The sequence below is a fragment of the Pomacea canaliculata genome, linkage group LG14 (genome assembly GCF_003073045.1).
Source record: "Pomacea canaliculata isolate SZHN2017 linkage group LG14, ASM307304v1, whole genome shotgun sequence".
NCBI classification, from domain to species: Eukaryota; Metazoa; Mollusca; class Gastropoda; order Architaenioglossa; family Ampullariidae; genus Pomacea; species Pomacea canaliculata.
In genome coordinates, this window is record NC_037603.1 from 3,650,044 (window position 1) to 3,677,982 (window position 27,939).

The following is a 27,939-nucleotide window of genomic DNA, read 5'->3' on the forward strand; positions in this document are numbered from 1 at the left end:
ATATTACTGTGTGTGCACTATTTATAACAAAACGAAAGCTTTGTGGCAGTTGCAATATTTATACATATATGTTCTAGCCATTTTTCTTGCATATGTTTTGGCATTTTCAAAAAAGAAATGTTTTCTGAGAAGATGAAATGAATGTCTTGGCTCAATTTTTTTTTACGTAATTTAAAAAAAAAAAGGGATTTACTATGCAGAAAGCAAATGAGGTGGGACTGTGTGTGTGTTGAAGCGTGTATACATATATGCACTAATTTTTCTACACAAGGATGCTTACACATTTGTTCATAAAACATTGTGAAGAACACCAAAAATAACATGTACTATTTAATAGTCTCAAAAGCTGAGGGTAGACAATAACATGATGCATGTCAATTTAACTGGAGTCCAGCAAAGAATTATTATATATAATATTATAATATTAATTATAATAATATTATATATAATTATTATTATATAATTGCTTAGAGCTGCTACAAGAAGGGTTTGTAGCCTTTTGATTCATGGACTTGCTAGTTCAGGTATAAAATAGCCTGGTAAATGGACGCTCTGTCCACCCATCCACTTCATCTAGCAGTGGTGGGTACCTGATTTATCATAGGGGAAAGGTGACAGGCTGAGTTTTGGGGGGGTCTGTCTTTAATATGACGCTATGCTCTAGACCAGCGGTTCTCAACCTGTGGGTCGCGACCCCCTGGGGGGTCGCGACGTGCCTACAAGGGGGTCGCGAAGGTGGTCATTTTTTAAAAAAAGTTTCTTATACTGGTATTAGTGAAATTAGTTTACATTGTGTAACCGAGTGGTGCGGGGGCTCAAACTCCAAATCTCTTCTTCCTATTCAAGTACACTGTCTCGGCATGCAGTGACTTCTCACTTCCAAAACTCAAAACACAATCCCCCTCTCAACAATTAAGCCTCCAATCTCCCTCCTCTCGCCTTTTGCCCTCTTTCTCCCCAATCTCTCATCGCTGACTCCCCTATATTACACCACCATATTACAAACAACTGACAAGATGAATGCTTTCGTCCGAAAAATTTCGTTGTGGACGCAAAAGATACGCCAAGAAAATATTTTTGATATGTTTCCGTGCTTGTGTAAGTGCAAGGCTGACAACTTGAATCTTGATCAGGTGAAGAAGGTAATTATTGCCCATCTAAACGGACTGCAAGAAAGGTTTCAGCATTATTTCGCTGAAATTGATGTGACTAAATACGAGTGGATTCGTAATCCATTTCTGGCTGATCCTAGCACAAGCGGGTTGTCCACGCAAGAAGAAGAGCAGCTCATCGACCTTTCGAGTGACCAATCCCTGAAAATGGTCTTCCACACAACACCAGTGACAACATTCTGGATTAGCATCAACGGTGAATATCCTCTCCTTTCTGAGAAAGCAATGAAAGTTCTGCTGCCATTTTCAACTTCTTATATGTGTGAGCAAGGATTTTCACCATTGGCAGCACTGAAGTCGAAATACAGAAATCGTGTGGACGCAGAGGCTGAGCTGCGAATAGCAGTGGGTACGAACATCGCACACAGGTTCGCTTCTCTATGCAACAGCAAACAGGCTCAACCTTCTCATTAATCAAAGAGAGTGTCCAATAAAATTAATATTTATTAGCTTTAGTAAAATTTCATTAACAGTTATACTTCTTGCAGATACGAACTTTGCTCTTCCGTTGTTGAATTGCATTGATTTCCTCGACGCTGCGTTCGAGGTTAGCTAAAGCTGCCCCCCCCCCCCCGCTCTTCCACCGACCTAGCTGGCTAAGGGGGGTCGCGGACGTACCGGTGTTCGTCAGGGGGGTCGCCACATGTAAAAGGTTGAGAACCGCTGCTCTAGACACTGAAGCCTCTAACAGTTTGTAACAAGCAGCTGATTTTTTTTGTTGAAAGGGATGAAACTTCCATAGTCCCTGAAGTATCTTTATCATGTAAAAAAGGTCAAAACAAAGAAAGGAAGATGGGGAGGTGCAGGTACTTGAGTGTCTTATTGAATTTTTTTCTGTTAAGTGGTCCAAGGAGACATCTTTTATCATTCCAGGATCAAAAGCCAGAACCAGACCTAAGTTTCAAACAATGTATGGCCTACCCACCCACCCCACCGAAAAAAGGAAGGTCAGATTAGTTTTACATTACCCTACAGAATTGGCATGTGTACAATATTATTGATATTGCTTATTGATTTCTTAGAACACTCTGGATAATTTTTTACATATCAGATTTAATTTGGGCTGCACAGGTAAAAGTAATGACACCATGATTTATATTATGTAAACCATGTCTTTTTATTGACATCACTGCATGTACTTTGCCAAATAATGGACTGAAAAATTGTAAATTACTTTTTAAATAGTTTATCAAATTGTATTTATGGAAAAGAAAAAATACACTTAAAATTATCATCTCAGGATTGTGGAAATTGTCAAGCTAGATATTTACCGTCGCAGTATAAAAGAAGTAAGTATTCGTATTAATTGGAAGTCTGAGTTTATGTAGACCCTGTTACACAAGGGAAACAGTTCATCGCATGCAGATGTTTTTAAAGCTTAAGCGGTTGCGTCCCATCTCAAGCACGACGCCCAGCACTCTGCTGTGCACGTCTTTCTTTACGTCCTCTCCTCTTTCATCTAACATTGGAGCCATATGAATAAATGAATCTTGAGACATGACATCTTGACATCTGAAAGCTCATAGTATCCCATTATACTCGAAAACATTCTCAGTCGACGCAGCAATCTTTAAGGACAAATGCAGTGCTACATTGATGCTCGTATCCATAGCAGACGAAAATATGGGGCTCTAATCACGTGACAAACTGAGCCAATGGAATCTTCTCTAGTACCTTGAATCCGTGAATGGAGAATGACACGTGATGGACTGAAAGCTGTTTCGAGTGTTTATTGAAAGGCTCGACGATACATTCCCTTATACTTGTTCCGTAATTCGATCAGCTAACAATACCAACTAAACTTCAGCGGGTTGCACAGCAATAAGGAAGAAAACATGGCTGATCCTTTATCTGTAAAGGCTATTGATTACACCGTTGATGCTGGTAACGTTGAGGATGGGGCTCTCCACATTTTGAAACAAATTAGACCATCGTGGCCACAAAAGAGCGTCTGCTTTCGAGTAAGTATAGTCTTAAAACCATTGCTTTTACACTTAAAAAAGAAAAATCATTACGACAAAGCCTGAATGTGTACACTGTTTGCTCATGCGAAAGTGTACTAAACAGAGCAATTATTATACAAAACAGATAACGGTTTTACTTAGAGTGATTTGACTGAAATTACACGGATGTTATTAAATACTGACAAGTGATGTTCCGAGACATAATTGTACAGCTAACACAAGATTGAAACAGTACAAGATCGTGACACGTTGCTACAGTTGTTACACGGTCTTGCCACATCATATCTGTGCTACTGATACGTGCCTTACCACCCTATAGTCAGGCCCTTCGGTCCGCTTGTGTTTCTGTCCTCTCAGCGCTGCTCATCAAATGGAAGAAATTGATGAGAAGCTCATTTTCCTTCTCAGGCCCCACTGTTTAGAATTTTCTTCCTAGTTCTCAGTGTCTACATTCGAAGATATAAAATCCAGCAGCAAAATCCATCTCAACAGAAATCTCACATAATCAAGAGTACTGTTCCACATACACCTCTATTATTCCATGCACTTTGTTTTTTTTTTTTTAATATTATAAAACTGACGATGATGATGCCAGCTTCGATTGGGAGGGAAGTGTAACTAACAAGCAAAAGCAGATTGCTGGTAAACCATGTCTCTTGCTTTAGTATTACAGGAAGCTTGTGATGATGCCCATTACCAGAAACCATAGCACATTTTTAATCATGTAGTCATGCAATGACTGTAGTAACTGTTTTTTGAACTGGTAATTCCTTATGTAATATACATATCATATATTTGATACATTTTAAAGAAGTATTCTTAAAGTAATCAACATTCCATTATTTTTTTTCAAATGGAGAAAATTACTTAAAATACAAGTAATTAAAGGTTAAAATATATTTGCTTTGCTTCTGATGCATTTTACAAAGGTAAACAGTTGTATACAGTAGATAAGCTTAAACTGACATCATGCAGAATGACTCTGGACACCAATGCTTAAAACTACAAGCGAAAGATGCATAGAGCAAGTTGACGTTTTTGCCAGGTTAATATAATCATGGAGTAATTTAACCCATTGTTGCAAGAGCTTGAATTTTTAAACAATTGTTTGGTGTGGTTTTATTTAAGGAAAGCAAAAATTGGATTGAAAATCCAATCACTTTTATAGGCCTGCCTGACACGGGCAGGTGTGGTGAAAAGGAATGTTCAGTGCTAACTTATAGTTTTACACCAGCAGTTGTGGCCAAAAGCAGTCAAATGCTGGCAATAAATTTGTCAGGTGAGAAGCAATACCATTTTTTACACAAAATGAGGTCTGTTGGTAATTGTAGTGCTTTCTCACCATTTTAATCTCACTTTGTGTAAGTGGTGGGATGGGGAGAAAGTGTGTGCATTCATTGAGTCCATGTGTGCATGCATGTGTGTGTGTGCACATGCATATGCGAGGGGGGAGTTTGTGTGTATGTGTGTTCCTGTGTGTGTAAGAGAGACAGAGAGAACATTTCTGTAATGGTATGCTTGCAAACTGGCTGTAGCTTTATTGCATGATAGTCTTGCTAGAAAGTTTGTAAGTCATAAGATGATGCTAACAAAAATTTTTATTTCATCCACATGCACAAGGAATATCCTGCAGCAAAGACTTAAAAAATCCCACACTTTTATCCATCATCATCATCATCACACACACATAACTGCATAAAGAATAACAAACAATATTGACCTCCAGCATGCATCATGCTCACCATATCCACACAGACAAGTCATAATAACATACAATATGTACCCACACAGTCAAGTCATAATAACTTATATAATATGTAAAGTTGTAATATATGAAGCAGTACAAATCTATTGTTTAGTGCTAAAACTACTTTTGGATAAAAGCAATTTGCATGTGGGTTGTTCTTGTCGTGAAGTTGCTGTAGCATGATAGGACAGTGAGCAATTTCTCAGGTGGGTCTTTTAGGCCTTGAAGTTACTGTGACATGATAGCGTAGTGAGACAGCTAGTGCATATTTAACAGATTAGGACATTCATAAATACATATACATATATGTATCTGCTAATTAGGCAGGGTTATGTTGACAAGGATGTAAGTGGTGTCCTGACTGCTTCAGGGAAATGTACAAGCTAGGGAAGCATGTAAAAATAAAAAAAATAGTAAATAAAATTGTAATGGTTAAAAAGTAATGTAATAATTAGGTCTTGCAAATGAATATGCAGCTCTTGTGTATGAGTAAAGCAGACTTTTATGCTACACGGTAGGGCCAAAGGTTAGCAGGATTTTGTTGAAGGCAACTAAGTAGTAGAATCCTGTTATGTATAGCCTGCCTGTTCGGTGTGAAATGCAAAGGAGCTTAAATCGAAAAAGATGTGATGCATAGATAAGAGATACAATTCACGGATGTGAACATTACTCCTTACACCAATCAACCAAATGTTAGTCTATTTTGTAATCTTTTTTTTCACTCTTTTGGTCTAAAGATTAGTTGTCAATAGTTGTGATTATAGCTATTGACTGGTCTGCTTGCTCATTTTTCTCTGCAGATTTTGTATATACTCTCCATCCTTACTGTTTGTTCCCATGATCCCTCTTATTGTCTTCTGTGTTTGTCTTTTATTACTTGTCTGCATAGTTGTTTCTTCTTACGTCCTTCGTATGCTGCCTCTGTCTTGTCTCAAGTGCTGAGAGCATGCTCCTTCATGAGTGTGATCTTTTACTATATAAATCACACATCTATTATTATTATTATGAATATAATGTATTAATTTATTTCACATCTATGATCTGCACCCTTCATATAGCTGAGTGGCTCAGATAAGTTGACAGGAAGTCACATACACTGTGGATTTCTCTCTTTGTCTCTCTTTTGTTTTTTTTTTTCACTTTCCCCCTGCCATCCCCTACCTTATCTCTCAAGATCTTGCTTCAGTTGAGTTGATGGTTGCATAAATGCCATGGTAGGTTTTTGTCAAAGTGTTTGTGGAGCTGAGTTAAAAAATATGCTTTTATGAAGAGCTGAAGGACTGGAATGGAAAGAAACTAAATAAAAGAGAAATATAGTAACAAAATCTCCCAAGTAGGCTGAAATCTTTTCTTTAAAGCTGCCCAGCGGAAACCACCTGCTTGCCCATTCAACTTCACCTGTACGGTATTCACCAGCTAAAGTCTTGACTCTGTCACACCAGTTAAAATGACATTTTTTCCACATCCCCTTTCTTTCTTCACCTTTATAACCACTTTTAAAACCTGTTTTATAAGTGCACATTTCTAAGGCAGGTTAACATAAGTTCAAAACATATCATTCATCAGGAATTATGCCTTCCGCCCAAGCTTGTATGTTACAGTCAAGCATCATAACTTAAGCAGAGAGCGAAGTTAAAGGACGGCTTATTTTTATACACCGTAGCAGTTCAATGGAAGTTGGAGTGCTAGGTTAGAACCCCCTTTCACAAGTCATTGAGAATGGACAAGGAAGAGAAAGAAAGAGGACTGTGCGGTGATACATCTAAAAGTCTAAGCAAATACCACTTGCGAGTACACCTACCCAAGACTACAAAGACCGGGTGCTGGGTGGAGTGTGTGTGGGAGAGTAATGAAGTATCTGTGGTTTTAAGCACATGGTTAAAACAAGAATTTAAGAATCTGTTTAGTACTTGCAAATGTGTCATGAATGTAGTATGATTTTGAAAACGGGGAAAAAAAACTTAAAAGGCCTATGTACAGCTGATTTCAAACTATATCTTTAAAAAAAAAAAACCAACCCTATCAATAGAGTGTCTGTACCTATGGGACACATAAATGTCTTTGGCTTTCTAGCTCAGATTTCAACATATACATATATGCCGCGGGTGCTTGTGGCAATAGCCTCAAAGGGACTTTTGTGAGCAGTAGCATGACACCACCACACCCATATTCCTCCCTTCCCTCTCCACACACAATCACAGGTGTTAGTGCCGAGTACAACAGCCAGGAGAATGAGGGCTGCACGTGATGTTTACGCGTGACATTTATGTGTGTTCCAATCAAAGCAAGGCCTGAGCTTAACAGTGATAAGGGTTGTAGATTTTAAAGCAGAATATCCTGGTAGTAAATGAACATTTTTTAAATTAAGGGCATCCAAACATTTATGTCTTTGTGAACTGAGTTAATCTAGCTTAAACTTTTCATTATAGCAGGAGTTCTATCTACCGCATTTCCTCTGTTTTAAGTAGGACTCTATGGGCTTCCAAAACAGGAACAAACTTTCTCGTTGCAAAGAAAATGACTGCACTTTGTGCCAAAACCACATTTTATTATTCTTAACCAGACAAAATGTGCGGAAGCGTCAAACCACCGAAGAGTCCCACTTTTTTGGGGGTAGATGTATTGAAAGTGTATTGACAAACAAGTTTGAACCTGGTTCAGCATGTTGACCGCAAGTTTCAATTCTCGAATGTTTGCCTGAGAACCATTTATTTCCTGGCACTTTCATTCACAACTTTTGTCACACTTGGTCTATGACATTAAGTTGAGAAGGTCCATCGCGTTTATTGAAACCGTTTGAAAAGAAGTAGGCTCTTGTAATCAAAATAAACACGCGTACTTTCTTTGGTTTTCATCTCTACAAGTTTTGTGGTGATATGTACTCATTAATGTTACGCTTATAAGTTTGGTGCTTGGCATTTGATTGCTTGAACTTTTTTCTTTTCTTCTTTTTGAGCCTAGGTTTTTTTCAGTTCCCGTTTCGTCATCCCCTCCTTCCCATCAATTCCGCCATCCCGCAAAACGCTGGAAAAGTTTAGGCGATTTCATTTGTGGATCCAATTTTATTTTTCTTGTCGATGGAGAATAAGAAACTTTTCGATCAATCTCCTTCTGGCAACGAGGGCCATCGTCGTCTCTAGATTCTCTCGGGATCATGTTGTGGTTATTGCTGGTTGTCCATGTCTTTGCACATGTGTGTGCTTCTCTGTGTGTAAAAACTATATTTGAGTATATGCACATACATTATTCTGTTTTAACCGTGTTTATGAAATGTCTACATACCTGACATTTCTCTGAGATTTCACCTCCTGTCAGAATTGCTGAAGCCACCTCGCAGCCATCTTACCACTCGTAGTGCCGTATAAACCAACATGGAACATAAACAGATTGACATCTATAAAGACTACATCTATGAAATCAAAGAACTATAGTTGTATGGAAATCAGAAACGCATGTTGACAGCTGACAAAAAATACGAAAATACAGCGACAGGATGGATGCCCAGACAGCATTGACTTACAGGTTTCAACATGGCGGCCGGGAATCTTCAAGCAGAAGCAGCCATGGTCTGTTCACGATGACATCAGTAACACGCATGCGCTTGTCTCGTGCAGTACTTTATGGATGGCATGACCAACAAGCTGGTGGGCTGCTTCCTCGAGTCCCAGCCCGACGAGGTCGTCCTCTTGCGCATCAACGGAGAAGCCACGGAGCTGATCATCGACCGGAAGGCCGAGGTGGAGACCTTCGTGCTACTCCACGCCGCCGGCTGCTCTCCTCCTCTCTACGCCGTCTTCAACAACGGGATCGCGTACGGCTTCTTCCCTGGGAAGCCCATCGACGAGGAGCTCGTGCGAGACGAGCAAGTTGCCACGTAACTAAATCTACATTTTTTTTTTTTACCTTCCATTCGACCTACCCCAACCTAGTTTGAAAAGTTTTCTTGTACAAAAGTACTTGTTACGTCATGTTTATGGTGGAGAACAGAAAGCATTTTTCTTTGGCGTAGAGGTAGCCGAATAATCATTGGCGTCCGGTTCGACACTCAAGTCGCGCAGTAATTTTTTTTCTCCCAAAACCTCCAGTCGGGGAATCGGTCATAATTCCGTAAAGAGTTGAGAAAAGTAAAACAAAAAGTTCATGTAGAATTGCTGGCTGGCTGGCTGAATGACGTGGTAGAAGGACAAGGGTAGGGTGGATGGATGACAATGACGACAAGGCTGTTTACCCCAGCGAGTGATTCAAACGAAATAGATCAACGTTGATGCCTCGATGCCTCGAGTCCTTCCAGAAAAAACAAATGTTTGTGGTTGCAGCCTCATCGCTAAGAACATGGCGCGTCTTCACGTCGTCAGACCCAAGAACTCGCAGTCCCAGCAGGTCTCCTATTGGCCCCAAAAGACTCAGAGTTTCCTTGACCTCGTTCCAACCGAGTTCGACGACCCCAGAAAACAAAAAATGTAAGTGTCACAGGTGAGGGGTTGTGGGGCAGGTGACTCCAGTCTCACACTTCGTCTCATTTTGTTTGTTGGAAAAAAAAAAGAATTCATCGATTTTATTTCGCATTAGCATTACTTCCAGGTATGGAAGGCGAGGACGAATCGATGTGTATATGTCTCTCCTTAACATTCTCCTGATGAGCTAAAATGTCCACAGATTTTCTAACTGCAGGTTCCAAAAAGACATTCCAAGCAAGTCGGACCTGCAGCTGGAACTGGAGGAGATCAACGGGCAGCTGCAGAGCCTCGACATGCCGGTGGTGTTTTGCCACAACGATCTGTTGCTGAAGAACATCATATTCGACGCAGACAAAGGTGAACCACTTCTCTCCACTTTCCCCAAACTACATCACTTTCGTTCTTGATTGGGGAAGTGGGGATATGTCTGTGGGGAGTAACATTTAAAGTAAAGAAATCGTGGTTTGTGCACAAGTAATTTTCACGAGTATGGCGAAGACTGGATTGGTTTTTGTTTTTTTTTTTACATAGAAGAACATTTGCTAGCAACAAAATTATTCCTGATAATTGCCTTCTTGGATAAATAAAGTCGTATCTTGTCTTACGCTGACTTTTTAATGGAAGGATTATGGAAACCGTTCTCCAAGCCATGGAATAAACATTTATTTAGTTTCGCTGTTATTTTTATTTATTTATATCTTTGCCAAATTTATTTGTGTTTATTTAAGAAGTCTCTTTACGGAAAATTTACCGTAGTCTGATAGAAAATTTAAAGACAACAACTTTCAGTTATGAGAAGGCATGCTGGGAGTGCCGTTTTGTTCAATGGTCGTGTCAAAAAAAAAAAAAAAAAGCGACAAATCACACCAAAAAAACAACGGTTACTACATTTCGATGCAAACATGCCGCCGTCCTAACACTCCATCTATCACGTGACGCAGTTCAAAGGATACTTGCCGCCGCCGACAGTGTGTGAGTGACTCACGAAGATTACAACCCCCTTATCTTGCATTTTAAAGATTTTTTTACGTTGACTGGGCCTTGTATACAATTTACATTTTCCCACGAAGACGCGAAGGGATGTAGGGTAGACATGATCCAGGCAGATGTCTATCTCACATTACTCATTTGCATGTCAGGCACACCCGTGCATTCCCTGGGTGTCCTCGTACATAAGTGCTAATGTCTATCGCACGGCTGTGGTCTTAAAGATTTCTAATAAAAAGATTTCATCGCTCTGCTTTTGTCGGTGAGAAGAGGGTAGATTGAGGGACACTATGAGAACCCCCCCCCAAAAAAAAAAAACAACAACAACAACAACAAAAAAACCAAAAACAACAACAACAACAAAACAAGAACAAACCCTCTCTCAAATACTGTGTTCTGTCGGAGCTCTTGAGTGTCTCTCTCATCATCAAGGGATCGTCTCTATCCTTCCAGGGGAGGTCAAAAGTTGGTCTGGGAAAGAGGTTGCTGAGGGGTGGGGTTGAAACATGAACGTGTTTGGTCAAGCCTCTTGAAGCCTTTTTATTGCACTTGATTTTTTTTTTTTTTTTTACAAGCTGTCTTAAAATAACAGGGTTCGGTATTGACTGACATCAGCATCTCAAAGAATTATCTTCATGTTTAGTCTCCGCAGGTTACTAGATGGCAAATGTTTAGTTTCATGTACATTTCTAGAGATATGTTGTAGAGTTTTTGGGGATTTTGTATTTATAAAGTTTCAATTCGACTCTGTGTTTGTTTGTTTTTTTAAGTTTTGTTTGATAAATATTTGTGCGTTTTTAGTGATCTTGTCAAGCCCGAAATGGGTGACATTAATGTTTGACAGGGTGGTTGTGATGACTTTTTTTTTTAACCTCTGATCCGGAACTTGTGGAGGGGAGGGGAGAGAGAGAGAAAGAGAGAGGAGGGAAGTGAGAGAGAAATTTTAACAAATGGTTACCAACAAAAATGTAAAATAAAAATAATTAGGAGGTCCATTTGTCCATTTGTGTACAATTTCAGGACAAATATCTTTTCTGAAGATGAAAAAAGAAATTCCCTTTTTTTCTGAAGGGCTCATGTTTTGTTTTGTTCTTTCCATCCCGCCACCAGGAGAGGTGAATTTCATCGACTATGAGTATGCCTTTCTCAACCACCAGGCCTACGACATCGGAAACCATTTCTGCGAATACGCAGGTAACCATGGAAACGGAAACTGAGGTGGAGAGCGGGAATAGTTTTCGTGTATACGCGTGCAGGGATGTGTTTGTATATATTTTCTCTCTCTGTGTGCTTTAATGAGTGATATATATATATCTTTATATGTATACGTCCGCGCGTTTCAGTATGTGGCATGAGCGTGTGCCCGTGTGCTTCAGTAGGTGGTGGATGTGTGTGTGTGTCGGTGTGTTTGTTGTCTATGTATTTAACATTTACCTGAAGCTCGTTCACTGAGCTCCCGCAGGTGTAGAAACCGTCAACTACGACAACTACCCTGACCGCGACTACCAGTTGCTGTGGTTGCAGCGCTACCTGCAGTTTTACTCCCAGGCTCTGGGCCACGCTGCCTCCGAGGTGTCGGAAAGGGACGTGGAACGGTTGTACGTGCAAGTGAACAAGTGTGCTTGTGTAAGTGTTTGCTTGTCAACTAAACCTGGTCATGGCGCGAATTTGTATGGGTTGGCTTGTTTATCCTGACGTTTTCACCATCGCTATAATATTTATTCGTTGTTTCCTTCTCGTTTTAACACATTCATCTGCGACTTTCTGTTCTCTATTCGAAAGATCAAAAATCACATCTTTAATCGGTGATATTCTTATCGACATGAAAAGTATTATTAAAATTAGCATAATTCGTTTAAAGGTTCAGTGAGTAGCAAATTTTTATTCTAGTGATTGAGTAAAGCCCAGCAAAAGATGCGGCTTGGTCCACTCACGGTTATCATTCCCTTCTGTTCTACAGAAATATCAGTTTAGCACAGAAAGAAGAATTACGTTTACTATGTCAATGTCTCAGTCAGTCTGTATCCATAAATATCTGTGTACAAACGTGACGTCATGATTTTGACCGGGCATCATGATTCGTGTATCTCGAGAAGTAATACTCAGTCAAGTGGTGGGGACTGTTGCAGTGCACTGTACCGTTACAGAGCATTTACCCTCAATGAAAGACATTCCACGTTGTAATTTGTGAATTATTATGTATAAACATGAGCTGTTTATTTTTTTCTTACTTGTTTATTTCCAACAGGCGGCTCACTTTTTCTGGGGAATCTGGGCGCTTATTCAGGCAAAGAACTCCTCCATAGATTTCGACTTTCTTGAGTAAGTTTTGTTTGTTATTTCTTGTTAAAAAAATTGTATCACATCACAGATATTGGCTGATATGCTGTTAAATTAGTAACATTGTTCCACATAACTTTCAAATACCGGAGCGTCAAACTTATCAACATTCTGGGTTTTGCCTGAAACTTTTTGGAGATTTCTTTCCTAAACTTTTGAAGTTTTAAGACCTTTGTCGACCTCTCCACTCGTCTTGTTTAGTATTTTTTTTTGTTGTCTCTTTTCCTCCACGACCCATCCCATCTCCCATCCTCTCTCTCGCTTTCTGTTTGTTGTTGTTGTATCGGTTACTTAGCTCTATTGTGAACCAGTCCATCTTTCTTTTTGTCTGCTTCATGGTTATTCCTCGCTTGTCTTGAACCATGACCTTTTTGTTTTTTCACAGTTACGCAAAATTAAGGCTGAATGAATACTTCCGACGCAAGAAGGAGTTCTTCTGTTTGAGTTTGCCATGAAGCATTACTGACCGACCTCTATGATCACAACCTGTGTTACAGACTTGCAAGATCCTCGAACTTGTCTTTCAGCTTTTACTTTGGGTGTGTCGTACACCACTGGGGCAATCAGCGGTGTGAATGGGCGAGCTTAGGAAAGAAGCAGAAAATTAGACATAGAGAGAGGAGCTTCAAGGATTTTTAAAACAAATTAAAAAAAATACCGTCTTCCTACAAGAATCAGCTCATAAGAATAGAAAACCCATATCTAATGATCACCAACTGCTTTCCATTTCGTGGATGCTAATGCGGGACAAAGACGAGACTGAGGGTGGGGTTGGGTAGTGGAAGGTAATCGGGGAGGGAAGGCTTATGTCTCATGAATTGGGAGGTTGGGTGGAGGTGGGAGTATGGAGGGATGTATTGACTAACACAAGCGAAGTTTGCATAGCTGTGAAAAGTGAATACTTTTTTTTCCTTGAAGAACAAGGTGTGGTTTTGTTGTCGGTCCGGGAAGGGTCTCTGATGTTGAGGGTTGAGCTGGAATGGCCTTTTCGTAGTCTGTTACTGGCGAGAGGTTTTGAATTGTAAGCTTTTTCCTTTTTTTTTTTTTTGTCTTGGTCTAATAGTTCTCTTTTGATGCCTTCATTGTACCTGTTGCACTTAGCTTATTGGCTTACCTGTAAAGGACTTCACGGGGACAGCTTTCGTATCTTGCACTGTGTCCACTGCAGATGATGCAAAGTCTCTTTATTGTTGGATCTTGTGTCGTGGACCCTACTTAGTGCTTCCAACCTGCCTGAACATCACATAGTCTGGTCTGTCACTGTCACTATTTCTCTCTGTCATTGTCACAATCCCGGTATCCTAACAGTTCAACGTTGAGACCGTTCAACGTCAGTGAGAATCATGGCCGCGTGCAATTGGGATTAGCAGTTTATTATTTTAGAGACATTTGATATATAACGAAGTTTGTAGGCTTTATTTTCTTAGGCATAAATATAGTGGACACCTCCAACTACTTGACATCATGTAACCCATTATTTAACCCTCTTTGTTGGTAGAGCGTGGGTGATATGTTTTGTTGCAATAAATTAATGAGATGGAAAAGAAATATATTTTGATGACCACGTGACAAGAACCAGTTAATTTATTGGGGGTCTGTGTCGATTATATCGTTTTCGATATAATATATTTATTATAGAAAACGATATTTTGATTTTAGAATTATTTATATTTATTTTCCATATAAAGTCTTTCGTGTGTATCCGCATGTGATGGTCGTAACCAGAGATACAATTATGTCACGAATCATATTTTTATATTTGATCATTGTGGGTGCAATTTTAAGGCTTAATTACAATGTGATTATATCCGTCAATATGAATAATAATTGGTTGTATATCTTAGCTGCTGTTATGGCTAAAAATACCTCCTGGACTTATAGCCAGTAAAATTAATGAAATAAATGATTTTCTTGTATGAATTATAACGGGATAGTATTTTTTTAAAACTCTTGCCTGTAATGTTTATATGTTTCGTTTTAGTTTTGACTGTATATGTGTGAGGAGCCATCGTCGTCGTCGTTGTCGTCGAAGCTCTTTCGAACACACCTGCACTCACTTACATCTCAGCCACTTTGAAATCAACTGACTAAACTTTATTTCATGAAACTGTACACAACTGGTTGCTGACAGACACACCCACTCTCGCACTAACAATCTCTGTGCAGCTTGAAACGCTACTCATTCCTCGCTCCCGACACGAAAAAAAAAAAAGGAAAGAGAGACGAAAGAATACAGAGCTCTCTGACAAAGAAAGCCTACACAGCTCCATACAGGTAGACGTGGATTAATACCTTCTGCATACAGCCTAAAGTGGACACAATGAATATGATTAATTAACCTGTGGGGAAAGAAAATTGTTCTCAGTACACTTCAGCCTCGGGAGCTCACTCACACACATCCTCAACCACACCTTTAATTAATTTGTAACCGTTGGCAACATAATTGTGAACAAGGTGTCTAAAGGCGATACTTAATTGTAACAGAAAAGATAACTGTTTAAAGGCTAAGAACGAGGATTATGCTGGAAGGTAAAAGGCAAGACACTCGACTTTCCTACGTACAAATCACACGACTGTTGGTGGTTGAAGTCTGAGAAGGTATGAAGCAATGTTTACAGCACGGGTATCGTCTGCTGTGGAGTGAGAGAAAGAGTGAGAGAGAGAAAAAGAAAGGTGATGGGAGTTGAATTTGTAGTGACCCCAGTAAACTCTGAATAAACAAATGTCAAGGACCCAGTATTTCCACCTTTCACAACCCCGACATCTACCTCTCCCACCCTGTCAATGAGAGGAGGACACAGGATGTAAAGATTTTAAACGGGTGGCGATACCGAGAAAATCAATCAATCGATACATGAAGATATAACACAGGGTGTAAATGTATCTATGGGGGACTAACACTTCTCCTTGTCTGTTCCTGGCTTTGACGGACACCCGAGTTCAATTCCAAACTCTCACAAGAAGGGGAGTAGCAACTACAGGGGTAAAGTGTAAAATGGACGAACGGGAGGTCAAACTTTGACCTGTTGGTACGGCCAGACCAGCTGGGACATCGTCATTCATGGGACACCCCGTTATTTTGTGATTTATGATGCAAGTCTTCCCCTCCCCAACCTTTTCCAAGCCTTCCTTTCTTTCCAGGAAAATAACTACAATGGCTGGCCGACTAAGAGAGAGAAAGAAGAGTTGAAGAAAGGTTTCACAGCATGAAAACAGAGGAAGTGGGGGGAAAAGGAAAATGATATCGCTGCAAAGCACGCAAAGAAAAAATTAGCGTGCCAGAGACGAGATCTGAACCCAGGACGTGAGATCCACGTGACGTCATTAACAGTTGCACTACTGGAGGGCCCACAGGGGCAAGGAGACTTTAAAACTAATTTCTCTGTTCCAGTCAACACCGTTATAATATAAACGTGTCTTTCACAAAATGGTATCTCTCAGGGATAAATAACAAATGAATAGTTAAAAAAAATTATGAACGATAATCGCATCTCATAAATACTTGATGATCTTTGACACTTAAAAAAAATCGAGATAATCCCTAATAAAAATAAAATAACATAGACCTGTACACAAAATATTCATTAACACTAATCAAACTAATCGAATATATATATAAAAAAAAAACAAAGAAAGAAATTAGTTTTACCAATCAACTCATTCAGAAATGTAAAAGAATAATGATTGCACTGGCAACTATGGGATGCTAAGCTCCGAACAAACAAACAAACAAATCCAAGAAGAGAAAAAAATTTAAAATGCTATAGATAAAGGAATAAATTTTATTCTGAATTAAAATATCCGGTGCTACGAGAATCGTAGAAGGCAACGGTCTTTGGTTACATAATGACTACAGACCAACAGATTGAAATCTAACAAATCAAAGTTCACAAACAAAAGCTAACGGTTAAAAAGAACCATAACACAACAACAACAAAAGGAAAAGAACCGTAGAAATACCCCCAAAACAGCAACGAAAAGAGAGAACCATTGGTGGATTAAAAATTATTGCTTAGAAGTACGTACCCGTGCTATAATTAGACTTGCTTACAGATTTGGATCTTTGCCAACAAATGACAAGCCCGACGTCAGCAGCACCAAAACGAGTTTGTGACGTCATCGGATTTTGCATAAGCCGTTTGAAAGTGAAAAGTGAGAAGGCGAGCTCTCCGATTAAGTCTCAAAAAAGAAAGAAAGAAAGAAAGAAAGAAAAAAAAAACAAAAGAAAAAAACAAACTGATGGGGATCAGGGTGGTGGAAAAGACGGAGAGAGAGAGTAGTTTATGTCACGACAAGAATTGCTTATTTTCTGTGTACAATGTGGCTTACATCACATCGCAAGTTGTGTTAATCCAGGGTTTAAAAAAGAATGTGTCAAGAAAAATAATTACCCAATCCTCTATATTAAAAAAAAATCTTGAAATGTTGACCTTCTACTCGTTTAAAAAAACCTCTTTAAAGTCATCTTTAATTCCTTTTTTTAAAAAATACCTTAAAGGGAATAAACAGTTTCAAAAAGGGTCTGGGTATGTAATTTCTTGCTCAACAGATTCGAAAAATTGGTATGTGCGCAAGACAAAAGCTTTCGAGAGGGTAAGGGAGAGAACTTGACACAAAAGAGGGAGACAAACCTCCTTCCATAAAGAAGTGAACTCTGATGACTGTCCTCAACTCTCTAAATGCTCTATAATTTGTAATAAATACGTAAATAAATTAATTATATTTAGCTCCATTTGAACTCTTCTGATGGTGAGAAAGGGAGATGATTTCCAAGGAGCATAACTCACAGCGAACTTCCTATAATAACCGCTGACTGGTTCTGATGAACAGGGCGACAGTGTTTCCCAGGTGCTGCATGTATTTGAGGTATTTGTGATCATTTCACCATCGCATCCGCGCCCATCAGTTCACCGGACATACCTGATGCCTCGCGACCAGCATCTGACCTCCTCGGGACTTCAGACCGAGCTTAATGGAGAGCGTGGTAGACTGCTATCAAAAGTCCTCTTGGCTGCAATGTGGCTTTTATTGAGGCAAGCACGAAACAAGCACACCATTGGGTGGGACACCAGGAGTCAAGGACCCAGCAATCGAAGAATTTCAACTCTGTACCTAAGGTCTGCACCGTGCTTTTATGTTTTTATGGGGGTCCGACGAAAGACCAGATCCCCCGGGAGTGGTCGTGTGGTTCACAGTCAACATATTTTGTTTTTTTTGGTTCAGCTAAGTGGAATTCAACAAGGGATCCAAGAATTAATTTGACTACCTGCAACAAATACAAACAAAAATCTTACGAAGAAAAATAAAACAAAAAATTGTGTTTCAAAATAAGCTTCTCTGTTTCATCAGTCCAGCGACGATAAGGTCTAGATGACAAAGATTGTAGCAAAACCAGACCGCACGTGAAGGCTCAATGGACAAATATTTTTGTCCAATCATTCAGGCATGTGAAAAAGCAACAACTCAAACAAAGCAAAAATTATTATAGTGGTTTGTGGACAAATATGTATGTAGAAACCTAGGGGGCTACTTGCAGCTCGACTGATATAGGTTTCTCCCAGACAAAGATTTTACCCGTGATCCTCGCGTCTGTAAACTGCTGGCCACATACACTGTTTGTCCCAAATCCACTGCAATAGAGTTTGGACATCGTGCGATAAAAAGGAGGAGAGGAAAACCTTATTCACTTTCCTGGCCGGAAGAGCATCTTCCCTCACTCATTCGCGAGGCACGTGAAGAATGCAGAGAAGACAACTCAAGTCACGCAGGCTCGTAGCGGGTAGCGAGAGTAGGTGGTTTAACTTGTCTAGGGCACGTGGACAAAAGAGTCAAACTCTCATTCCGCAAATATTTGTAAATTCCATTTTTTTTGGCTGAACAGCTATTGGGGTAGAAAGTATTGGAGGAGAAGGGGTGAGTGTTTTTCCAGTCGTAGACCTGACCAGGTCTCGAACCGGCGACCTTTGCACTGCAGTCAAGTGCACTAACAACCATCAAGGGCTGGATGCACAGATGTCTTAACTGAATGCTAACTCTAGCTATCAGACTACCTTGTAAACTATTATCAGAATGATTGACTTGCACAGTCTGTGGCCTGGAGCCTCGCTGTTTACCTACCGAATCATGGAGTGCCCCCTTGTCCAAACTAACACCCCGAGGAAAGGGGGAGGGTTCGGTGGGGAGGAAGGTAGAGGTGATAATCTGGAATCAAACAGACATCAGCGTAAGAAATGCTAGCACACAACAACTCCAGTCATTCAACAAAGAAGTTCCTGTTATCATTCTGCACTGAGCGAGAATAACAGAAAATATTTATCAGCTCACCAGTCTTGTGCGGGGAGTAAGGGTAGAATGGTTGTGATGGTGGTGGTGGTGGTGGTGGTTGTTGAGAACGCATTACTGATGGATAATATGATGGAACTAATGGATAAATCATGGCTGGCTCTGCTACAAGCCGACTAACCGATGAATTCGTGAGGCGAGACACTTCTTCAATGATGCTCTGCCAATGTATTCTCATATTTGTCATCAACTGTCATCGTTGCATTTCTTCTTGTTATTTTTTATTATTGAACTGCATTAGTTCTTTCATTTCAAAAATGAAGTCTCATTTCCATGTGACATTGCTCTAGTGGTGACACGACTACCTCGGAATTTGAGAAGGGAGGAGGAGGAGCTGGCGGGTGGGAATTCTCACGGCGATATGAAAGTGTGTGAAAAGACTGCGAAAGGATGGAAAAGAAATGGAAAGGAAGATACCCTAGATGACACTCAACGAAACACTAGAAAGAATTCCAGCACGATCATTATCTACCCGTAAGGTCACATGAAAGACAAGCATCATCCAAGCGCGGCCAACCGATCCACCGACCCACCAGAAGGCAAGCTAAGTCTGTTCCGCACGTTCGCACGCAGGCATGCACGCGCGTCCAGGCACTTTCATCTAAGATGCTCTCGTTAAACATCCTCTTCTGTGCCCGAGAGATGCTGGTGACTATGTACACCTTTCCAACTTTTTTTAAAAAAAGGGTTTATAACAATACTGACAACATTCCAAAATAAAAACAAATGCATTTTTTTGGCATTCCCGATAACTATGAGTCTTAGTATGAACGCTTCACACTTGCATCTTATCTTCTGGATGTACAAAATAAATTAAAAAAAATTCCGTTAAGGGCAACAAAAGAACACAGAGATGCTAGGTAACTGTACATGATTACATCATCTTTCTACAATTAAACCTGCTTAGGCTAGCAATACAACGATAGTTATGATCACAGCAGATGTAATCAACATGAACACAGCAACATGTGAACAGAACTTAACAAGTGAACATACTGATTGTTGTTGTTGTTGTTGGTGTTGGTGGTGATGGTGGTGGTGGTCAATCACACACTATCCAGACTCGTCCACAAAAATCTCAAATTCAAGCACAGAAGCATCCGAAAACAGAAAGGTCTGTTGAAAAATCTTGTTTATGAGAAAGGTGTTTTCCTCACAAGTTTGTTTGTTTGTTTTCCTGTGGAGCTCTGCGAGGTCCGTGGACTGCATGGAGCTCTGTGTGGAGTTGGTCACGCTACACTAAGCATGCGCACTCACTCACCCAGGGCGGAATTACAATTGATTTGAGGATCGTCGTCGTCGTCGTGACTGCAACTGCTGACAGGGTCATTCATCGACGTTGTCATCGTTCCACTTATCCCATCATTCCCTACTCCTATCTCCACGCATCACGTGTCTCTTTGACCTTTCTGGACAACACTCAGGAAGTTCAAGAAGTTCACGCCCGACTACCCACCTGTCACGCAGGTGTCACACGGACTTGAAAGACAGGTGAGTTGGCAGAAAAAGGATCACGTGCTAGTCTGAGAATCAAAGGTGTGACGGACTCTGTCAGTGGTCGTGCTGCTGCTGCTGTTGTTGTTGTTGTTGTTGTTGTTGTCCACTCAATGAACTCAAGTCAGGTTTTCCTCACCTGATGACCCAAAAGATGAAAATCGTCGATCCCTTTACGATCGATTCTTAGATGACTGAATTCGTTCTGATCAGAGAGTCGTTGGTCACTCAGAGTTCCACATGACCTCCCACGGCCAGTCACACCCTTCAGCAGAAAGTCACGAAAAGTCGATTCATGAAAGGTCAGAGGTCGAGAAAAGTCTGGCACAAAAGTCAGCCATAGATGTTGCATGGCAGACAACTTTTTGAACAGTCCATACTGAGAATTTCTGACAGTTTCTCTGATGATTTTTACCCTCAGGGTTGGGGTTACAGAGAGAAACTGGCGGGTGTATTAATTAATTAATTTATTAATTAATTAAGCCCCACCACGTCCTTTGAAGACGGTTTTCGCTCTACCAGTCCGTAGATAGTCTATGACAAACAACCCTTCGTGTCTGGTGTGTAGGATGCTCGCCATTCTTCATCCTTGTGCGATGTGCAGATGGACGAGGAAAGTGATGCAAGAGTCAAAACGTATTTTGCGAACAAGACATCGGTTTAACTGAACAAAACATGGCTTCCAAGCCTGTTTAAACGTAGAAAAAATTCTTTTAAAGTAATAGTATGGATTTGATAATGAGAGACAATGGCATGTTGGTAAAAACATGTTTTATCTTTTAACCCTTCCCTCCTTTGGCTCTTGTCTGACACAGACAGCAGCCAGAATTTAGCATATGACAGGAATAAAAGAAGATAACAAATACTCAACTGCGCGGACAGAGAACCGAGAAGGAATTTCCTTCACAGAATGACAGGAAAGAATGCATCTAAACACATTGACAGGAAGGGGTGGACATTTTGTTGATACACTATTACCAGAAATACATGCAAGAGAGATAAAAGGAGAGAAAACAGACGCACGCACGCAGGGTAGAGAGGGAAGAAAAGAAGAAAGAGAAGGAAGAGGTAAGTAATAATTCCTATCAAAGAAATCGCAGACTTTTACAAATTGGGTGACCAACACACCCAACACAGCAAGACTCCCCAACACGGAGAGGGTAAAATTAAATCACACACACACAGGTAGTCAGATGGATTAAATATTGTACTAGTTCTCATAAATGACCCTAAGTGGCCCTAAATCATGAGAGGTTGAAAGATAGAGAGAAGACAACCTGTCATTTTCATAAGAAAACCAACCTACGCAATCACCTGGAATACTGAGATGTTATCAATTGTGCTTGGAAAGATTTTTTTTTTTTTTCAAAACGAACAATAAAATCACAGTCCAGGTGTCGACATCAGATGGAGATGGTTTGACTTTTTTGTTCCTCTCAAGGATGTCCCGTTCACTAATCTGGTCTTTTCCTCACGATCTTTCACATTTCAAAGCAAAACCTGTATTTTTTCTGTGACTCCTGTTACATATTTCACGTTTGTACATGCTTCAGGTCGCTTAAGACACCTTTGAGGTAATAAATAAATATATCTTGAGTGCGAGGGTCCTACCTGCTGATCTCGTACCACGTGACTTCCAGAAGTCAAGGACAGTCATCATGTCATGACCGTTAAATTTCAAAGACTACCACACACACACACCCTCTCTCCATTTTTCTCACCCCAACCCACACACACACGCTAAAGCCGCAATTATTCACATCCTCATCCACTGCAAGCATGGGAAGTGGCTAATGGTGTCAAGGGTTGTACTCTGCTGTAAATGAGGGCAACATACACAGATGTAATTTAGTTTTTCTACGGACATTTCATGGACAGTGGTGACTCACGAAGTAACAATTACGGACGAATTTTTTCATAAACACACTTTTGTTTTAACAAACTATATCTGATTAACTAGTAAAAAAAATTAATTCACATAATTTTCCAAAATATCCAATCACAATGGTAACAACCATACGCATCGACATTCAGAAGCACAAATACAAATATTCATGAAATGTTGTGATCAGTACATCCGGAAAAAAATGTCCTATTAATTAAATACCCATTGTGAACACTAAAATATTTTTATCTCTAAATATTTTCACTTTCCAAGTAAACAATTAGGTCCAGCAAAGCCGAGAAGAGGTCGAGGACTTGCCTTTGTGAGATCACGTGACACAGTTGCCTCTCGTAGACCTGACATTTCCACTCAACAATCACACCCTTTCTTCCACAAATTCAACTGTTATTCTTTGTTAAACATACACTAGCTTCCTACATTGTACATAAGAATTTCTCATTTTAATAAAACAGTTTCTCGTATAATTCTAGGAATATTAATTTCACTCACACCTTCCATCATGACACAGGAAGATAAAACAATTACTCAGTTAAATTAATATTAAAACAGATTTCTTTAAAAGAATTGAAAACTTCATCTGATGAAAAATAAAGAAATGTAATCAAAGCGATATGGAAAATGGAGTGAAATCTAGTGACTGGGTATTTAACAAGTTTAAACAATTTGGACGATTTTTCTCATCATCATCATCACTCTCTCTCGGCTACTCTTGATGTAGACCCAGTGTTCTGCTTCATGTTCTTGGCAAGTCCAGGTGGCTGACTGATGAACACAGCTCATGAAGGATCTGCACACTCATTTCTGACCTCGCGACCCTCATTCTTCACAGAACACATAATGTCTGTTTTCTACTTTGATTACATTCTGAAATGTTGAGATTGTACCTGCGCCATCTTACCTATTGTAGCTTAGGTGGTCAAATCATTTAAAAATCCTCAATGGATTAACTCCTTTCATTTGAATCCCTTTACCGTTAAAGATGGCGTTGTACAAATCGTGTGACGCCCTCTGTGATGGCCAGGAACACGAAGGTTGGGCAAGATTACTGTCATGGGTTCTAAGGGCTTGTCCTTCTGACTTCCTGGTGCTGAGCGACACGTCTTGTGCGCATCTGACGCGCATCCGGCTCCACACACACACACACGACATTCCCGTCCGCCATGACGGCGCGCAGTTAAACTGATGACGTCGTAGTGGTACTGTTCTACGTCACTTCCTTGTTACAGGGTCAAAAGCAATCCGTTGTGAGTTAAAATAACATTGGACAAGCTGCATCTTGTTTCTTCGCTGTCGTTTCTGATGGAGCGAACGTCAGTCTGCCTATCCGTCCATCAAGGGTTTAATGGGCTAAAACGGAGATTTAAAAAATAAAACTTTTCTCAGCTGCTAAAAGACTTTCTCTCCTTTGAACTCATCTTGCGCTTGTTTTAGCTAACTAAAAGTTTCTAAACAATGGGCAATGCGTACATCTATGTATGTGATCAGAGGTAGGTCATCCTGAACCCTTCACCTCTATGATTAGGTGTTGGGGAACCGACAATACAACCCGCAAAAAACGAGAAAAGACGAGACTAACAAACTAACACCAGCTAAAATAATGAGAAGTATTGAAAACAATAAAAATGTAGCATTCACAGGTGTGGTGGATAATCAAAAAAAAAAAAAAAAAGAAAAAAAGACGAAGTCAGTGGAATTTTAAATAAACTAAAACGTACTCCAATCTAAAAAAAATGTTCTGTTGTGAAAAGTTTAACAAATTCAAATCCCCTAACGGTAAAAGAACAGCACAGAAACTTTGTCCGTGATTGGAAAGTATTGTCCTTTGTTTTAAGCAGGCACGCACGCACACATCATCATCTTCATCGTCGTCGTCGTCGTAGCTTCAAACTCTCAGTGCTTGGACTAGAGTGAGACTGATGGCTGGTTAGAGATTTGACGTTTCCATCACCACAGAATCTGTGGGATAATTGAAGTTGTACGCATCCGTAGAAAGAAAGAGAGAGAGAGAGAGAACATCTATGCTAAGTACAGAACTACAATAAAAGCGCACGCGCACAAACACACACACACACACCTACACACACACACTGAGGAAACACTCCAGTATCTTTCTGTGTCAAGGACTCGGTATGTTAATAAAATATGCATCGTATCACACTGACCGGGGCAGACGTCTACATGCATAAAGTTCAACGGCTTTCGCCACAGTTGAGTCCTTACTACGTCACATCCTGGTATTTTCTGCAGATTTTTTCCTCTTTTTTTTAAAGACATGCCCACCACTGTTTAACAATGGCGTTTCATCAGAGAAGAAAATTCGTAGGTTGATGGTCATCATCTTGTCCGTATGCAGGACTGGGCTCTGCCACCATCTGGTCACCAGACCAGGAAGTGCAGGAGACGTTGGCAGAGAGTGGAACGGGTGCTGGACTGCGCGGACATCTTGAAGCAGTCTCTTGTGATCGGGCCAGACAAATGCCGTGCTCCTTCTTTCTGCTCCATCACTTGACCACGCAGATGAAGGAAAGCGCCATCCCCCTTCGAGAAAGACTCCGCCTTAGCCTCCACCATGAGAATCACCATAGCAACAAGCCTAAGCACCGGCGGTGCTCTACGTCAGTCCTCTGCACGTGTATGGAAGCGATGTCAAAGCCAGCCACCAGAACGGCGACAGCACAGCTACCACAGCCTCCACCAGGACCTGCGTTCCCTCCCACCCTCGCCCCCACCAGCTCTCTCACCAGAAGCCAGACGGTTGTCACGGCCGCCGCTGACGCCGCCAGGCGACGGCCAGCGTCACTTCCGGTGGCGGCGGAAGTCACGTTGTGGTGGTCCGCGCCGCTGCTACCGTTGACCCCGGGGACAGGGGGCAGTGTGGAGTCCTGGGTGCCGGCCACCGCTAGCTTCGGGCAGTCGTCGATTCTGTGGTGGAGGTCGGGGCACGGTCCGCTGTCGCGTCGCCGCGTGCAGTACGCGTCGTGGATGTCCTGCGATTTGACCACGTGGCACAGCTGGAAGCAGCGACTCTCGTCCTCGACGCCGTCGTCACCCACGTTGGCCTGTATTCCCGGGTCTGCGAGAGACAAATACTTCCTGTAAACACTAATAACAACAGCACTATAATATACAGTGATATAGCCCTCTAAAACCATCCCAATTTCTCATGCGGCCCCTTGGGAAAATTAATTGCCCACCTCTGACTTAGATATACAAGCATCCGGGTACAAGTACAAGGAACTATATGTCAGTAACTATGCACTGTATAGTCAATACTATACCTGTAAACACGTACCTTTGCATATAAAACTAGGATCCCCCGCGTGCGTGTCGATTCTGGGTCGGAAGAAAGGACACACGCTCTCCGCCTGACGACAGAAGGCCTTGCAGGGAGGTACCCGCCGACCCTCCACAAAGTGAGCGATGGACGAGGCGCACAGCCAGGCCTTGTAGGCGTGCTGCAACATAGCAGGTGCGACACAGGTGAGAGCGTCCTTTGATGGACCTACCTGGTCCGCCACCATCGACAGGTAGGCGGCTGGTGACGTCATGACGTGACTATCAATGCTGAGCGAGAGGCGGACATGGCAACGGATTTTTTTTTAAATTAAAGAAGTAAATTAAACGATAGGAAATAAATTTTTGTTTTCGCACTTTCACTCTTCACGCATCTGGATACAAGGGTTTTAGCGTTTTAATTAAGTTTCTTCCGCTAACGAACTCCGTCCGCTGTTTGCTGTCTGCCGTCTAACGCACATTTATTTAGACAAGCATCATTTCCAATGGTAAACATAAATAAAGTAAAGCTGGACACAAGAGAAACAACATTTTTAAAAAGTGTAACGAGTTGTGGTAGCATGTCTTGTATTGTTTGGTGTATGAATGACGTCTTGCCTGACGTCTTGTGCACGTCATTTGTTCCACGTCACTTAAAGCAGAAAAAACGTCATATATAAAAATGGAGTCTTTCTCTGAGGCCAAGTGAGTGATGAAAAAAAAAGCGGTCTTCGTCCGCCATTTTCTTTATAATTCGCTCAGTGACATTCCTCTGAAGTTGTGACTCTTCGATTCGATTTACCTACAAACCTCTTCATCTTCACCCTCATCGTCATCTGCGGGGACTCGTCGAGCATTGTTTGTGTGTAATACGTCGTGCATGTGCAAGGTAAATGTATATTCGTCTTACTACAAAAGGCATTAAAAAAAGAAAAAAACCCCAGAAAAATTTCCATCAGACAACCAACCAACCAACCAACCAACCAACCAACCAACCAACCAACCAACCAACCAACCAACCAACCAACCAACCAACCAACCAACCAACCAACCAACCAACCAACAAACAAACAAACAAAACATGTATTCGATGTTTCTTACAAATATTATAACTGATAAATATTGCGCTGGAAATGACAGGCAAAACCAAAACAAAAACCAACCTCACAAAGAAAACTAAACGAACAGAAAAAAACCAACAACCAAAATATAATTATACGAACAATTTCAAGATAGTGAGGACTTTAAAAATCCACTTGGTGCATTAAGCTGGTTAAAGCCAAGATAAACAAGTTTACCCGGCATGCATGAGTTGCTAACGAAGGGCGAGGCTGTATACACCGTGTAGCAGATCACGTGTTCACAGGGGAGACGTACAGTGAACAGCGAAATGGGATGGACGGATGAACTTTCTGCCCTCTTTCCACTGTATTTTTATCCTTGCTTCTATTACTATCTATCTTGTGTATGTGAATGGAGAGAAAGAAAGAGAGAGATCAAGAAAGAGAAGGAGAGCGCGCACTTCTGACGTATTTGTACGTTGAGATGCTGACGTCATTGCGCGTGCGTATGTTTTAGTCGAAGACGTTTGCAAGCATGCATATATGAATCTCTCTCCGTGAGTGTGTCTGTAAATGCGATCGCCAAGACTTGGGGGGAAAACCATGGGAGCATTCAGTCCATCCTAATGAAGACATGGAACAAGATAACAATCAGGACTGATGGATTCGCTCCGGAGATTGGAAGAAGACACAGTAATTGCTTGCCAATAGCTTAATAATAAACTTCTAACGAACTGCGTTACCTCCCTATCCCGCCTCTTTCTTCCACATACACACACCCTCCCTCTCTCTCTATATATACTTTCTCTTTCTCTCTCTCTCTCTTCCTCTGTCTTTTATCAATTTTGTTTTCGAGATGGGAGGCGGTCCGCGATCTGGATGTTACGGTCGATGAGCTGTTGCAGTACTGAATGACCTTATAAAACATGCATCGAATAGATGTCAACAACTACTAGTAAATAGACAACAAATGCTCTAAGCGACATTGTCGACGAAATAAAAATGTACGGACCACCATTTTCTTTTTTTAAAATTATTTTTAAAGACGCCAGAGCTCTGTCTGTTTTATTTTCGTCGTCTTTTTTGTTGATGTTGATGATGATTTTTTTATTGTTAAAGACAGCAGAATCAGAGTACATGGGAGGGTTACATGGAGGTTCCCCGTCAGTCCACCCGCCTCGGTCACTTGGCACACG

The 27,939-nt window shown here is 40.9% G+C and overlaps 2 protein-coding genes across 2 annotated transcripts in view; one reads left to right on the top strand and one right to left on the bottom strand.

The window, feature by feature from the left end:
• Nucleotides 1–2,837: 2,837 nt before the first annotated feature.
• LOC112555037 (ethanolamine kinase 1-like) lies at nt 2,838–14,593 on the top strand. Its single transcript, XM_025223166.1, has 8 exons — nt 2,838–3,133; nt 8,498–8,757; nt 9,200–9,343; nt 9,555–9,697; nt 11,438–11,521; nt 11,790–11,953; nt 12,576–12,649; nt 13,053–14,593. Exons 1-8 carry the CDS (start codon nt 3,008–3,010, stop codon nt 13,120–13,122), a joined length of 1,065 nt encoding a protein of 354 aa, XP_025078951.1. The 5' UTR covers nt 2,838–3,007; the 3' UTR covers nt 13,123–14,593.
• A 146-nt stretch (nt 14,594–14,739) lies between these two features.
• Nucleotides 14,740–27,939, bottom strand: part of LOC112555036 — a 92,049-nt gene continuing 78,849 nt past the window's right edge. Inside the window, exons 3-4 of the mRNA XM_025223164.1 lie at nt 25,702–25,864; nt 14,740–25,482 (exon numbers count right to left, since the gene is read on the bottom strand). Of these exons, the coding sequence (XP_025078949.1) occupies nt 24,986–25,482; nt 25,702–25,864 (660 nt within the window). The 3' untranslated portion in view covers nt 14,740–24,985. The remainder of the gene's footprint in view (nt 25,483–25,701; nt 25,865–27,939) is intronic.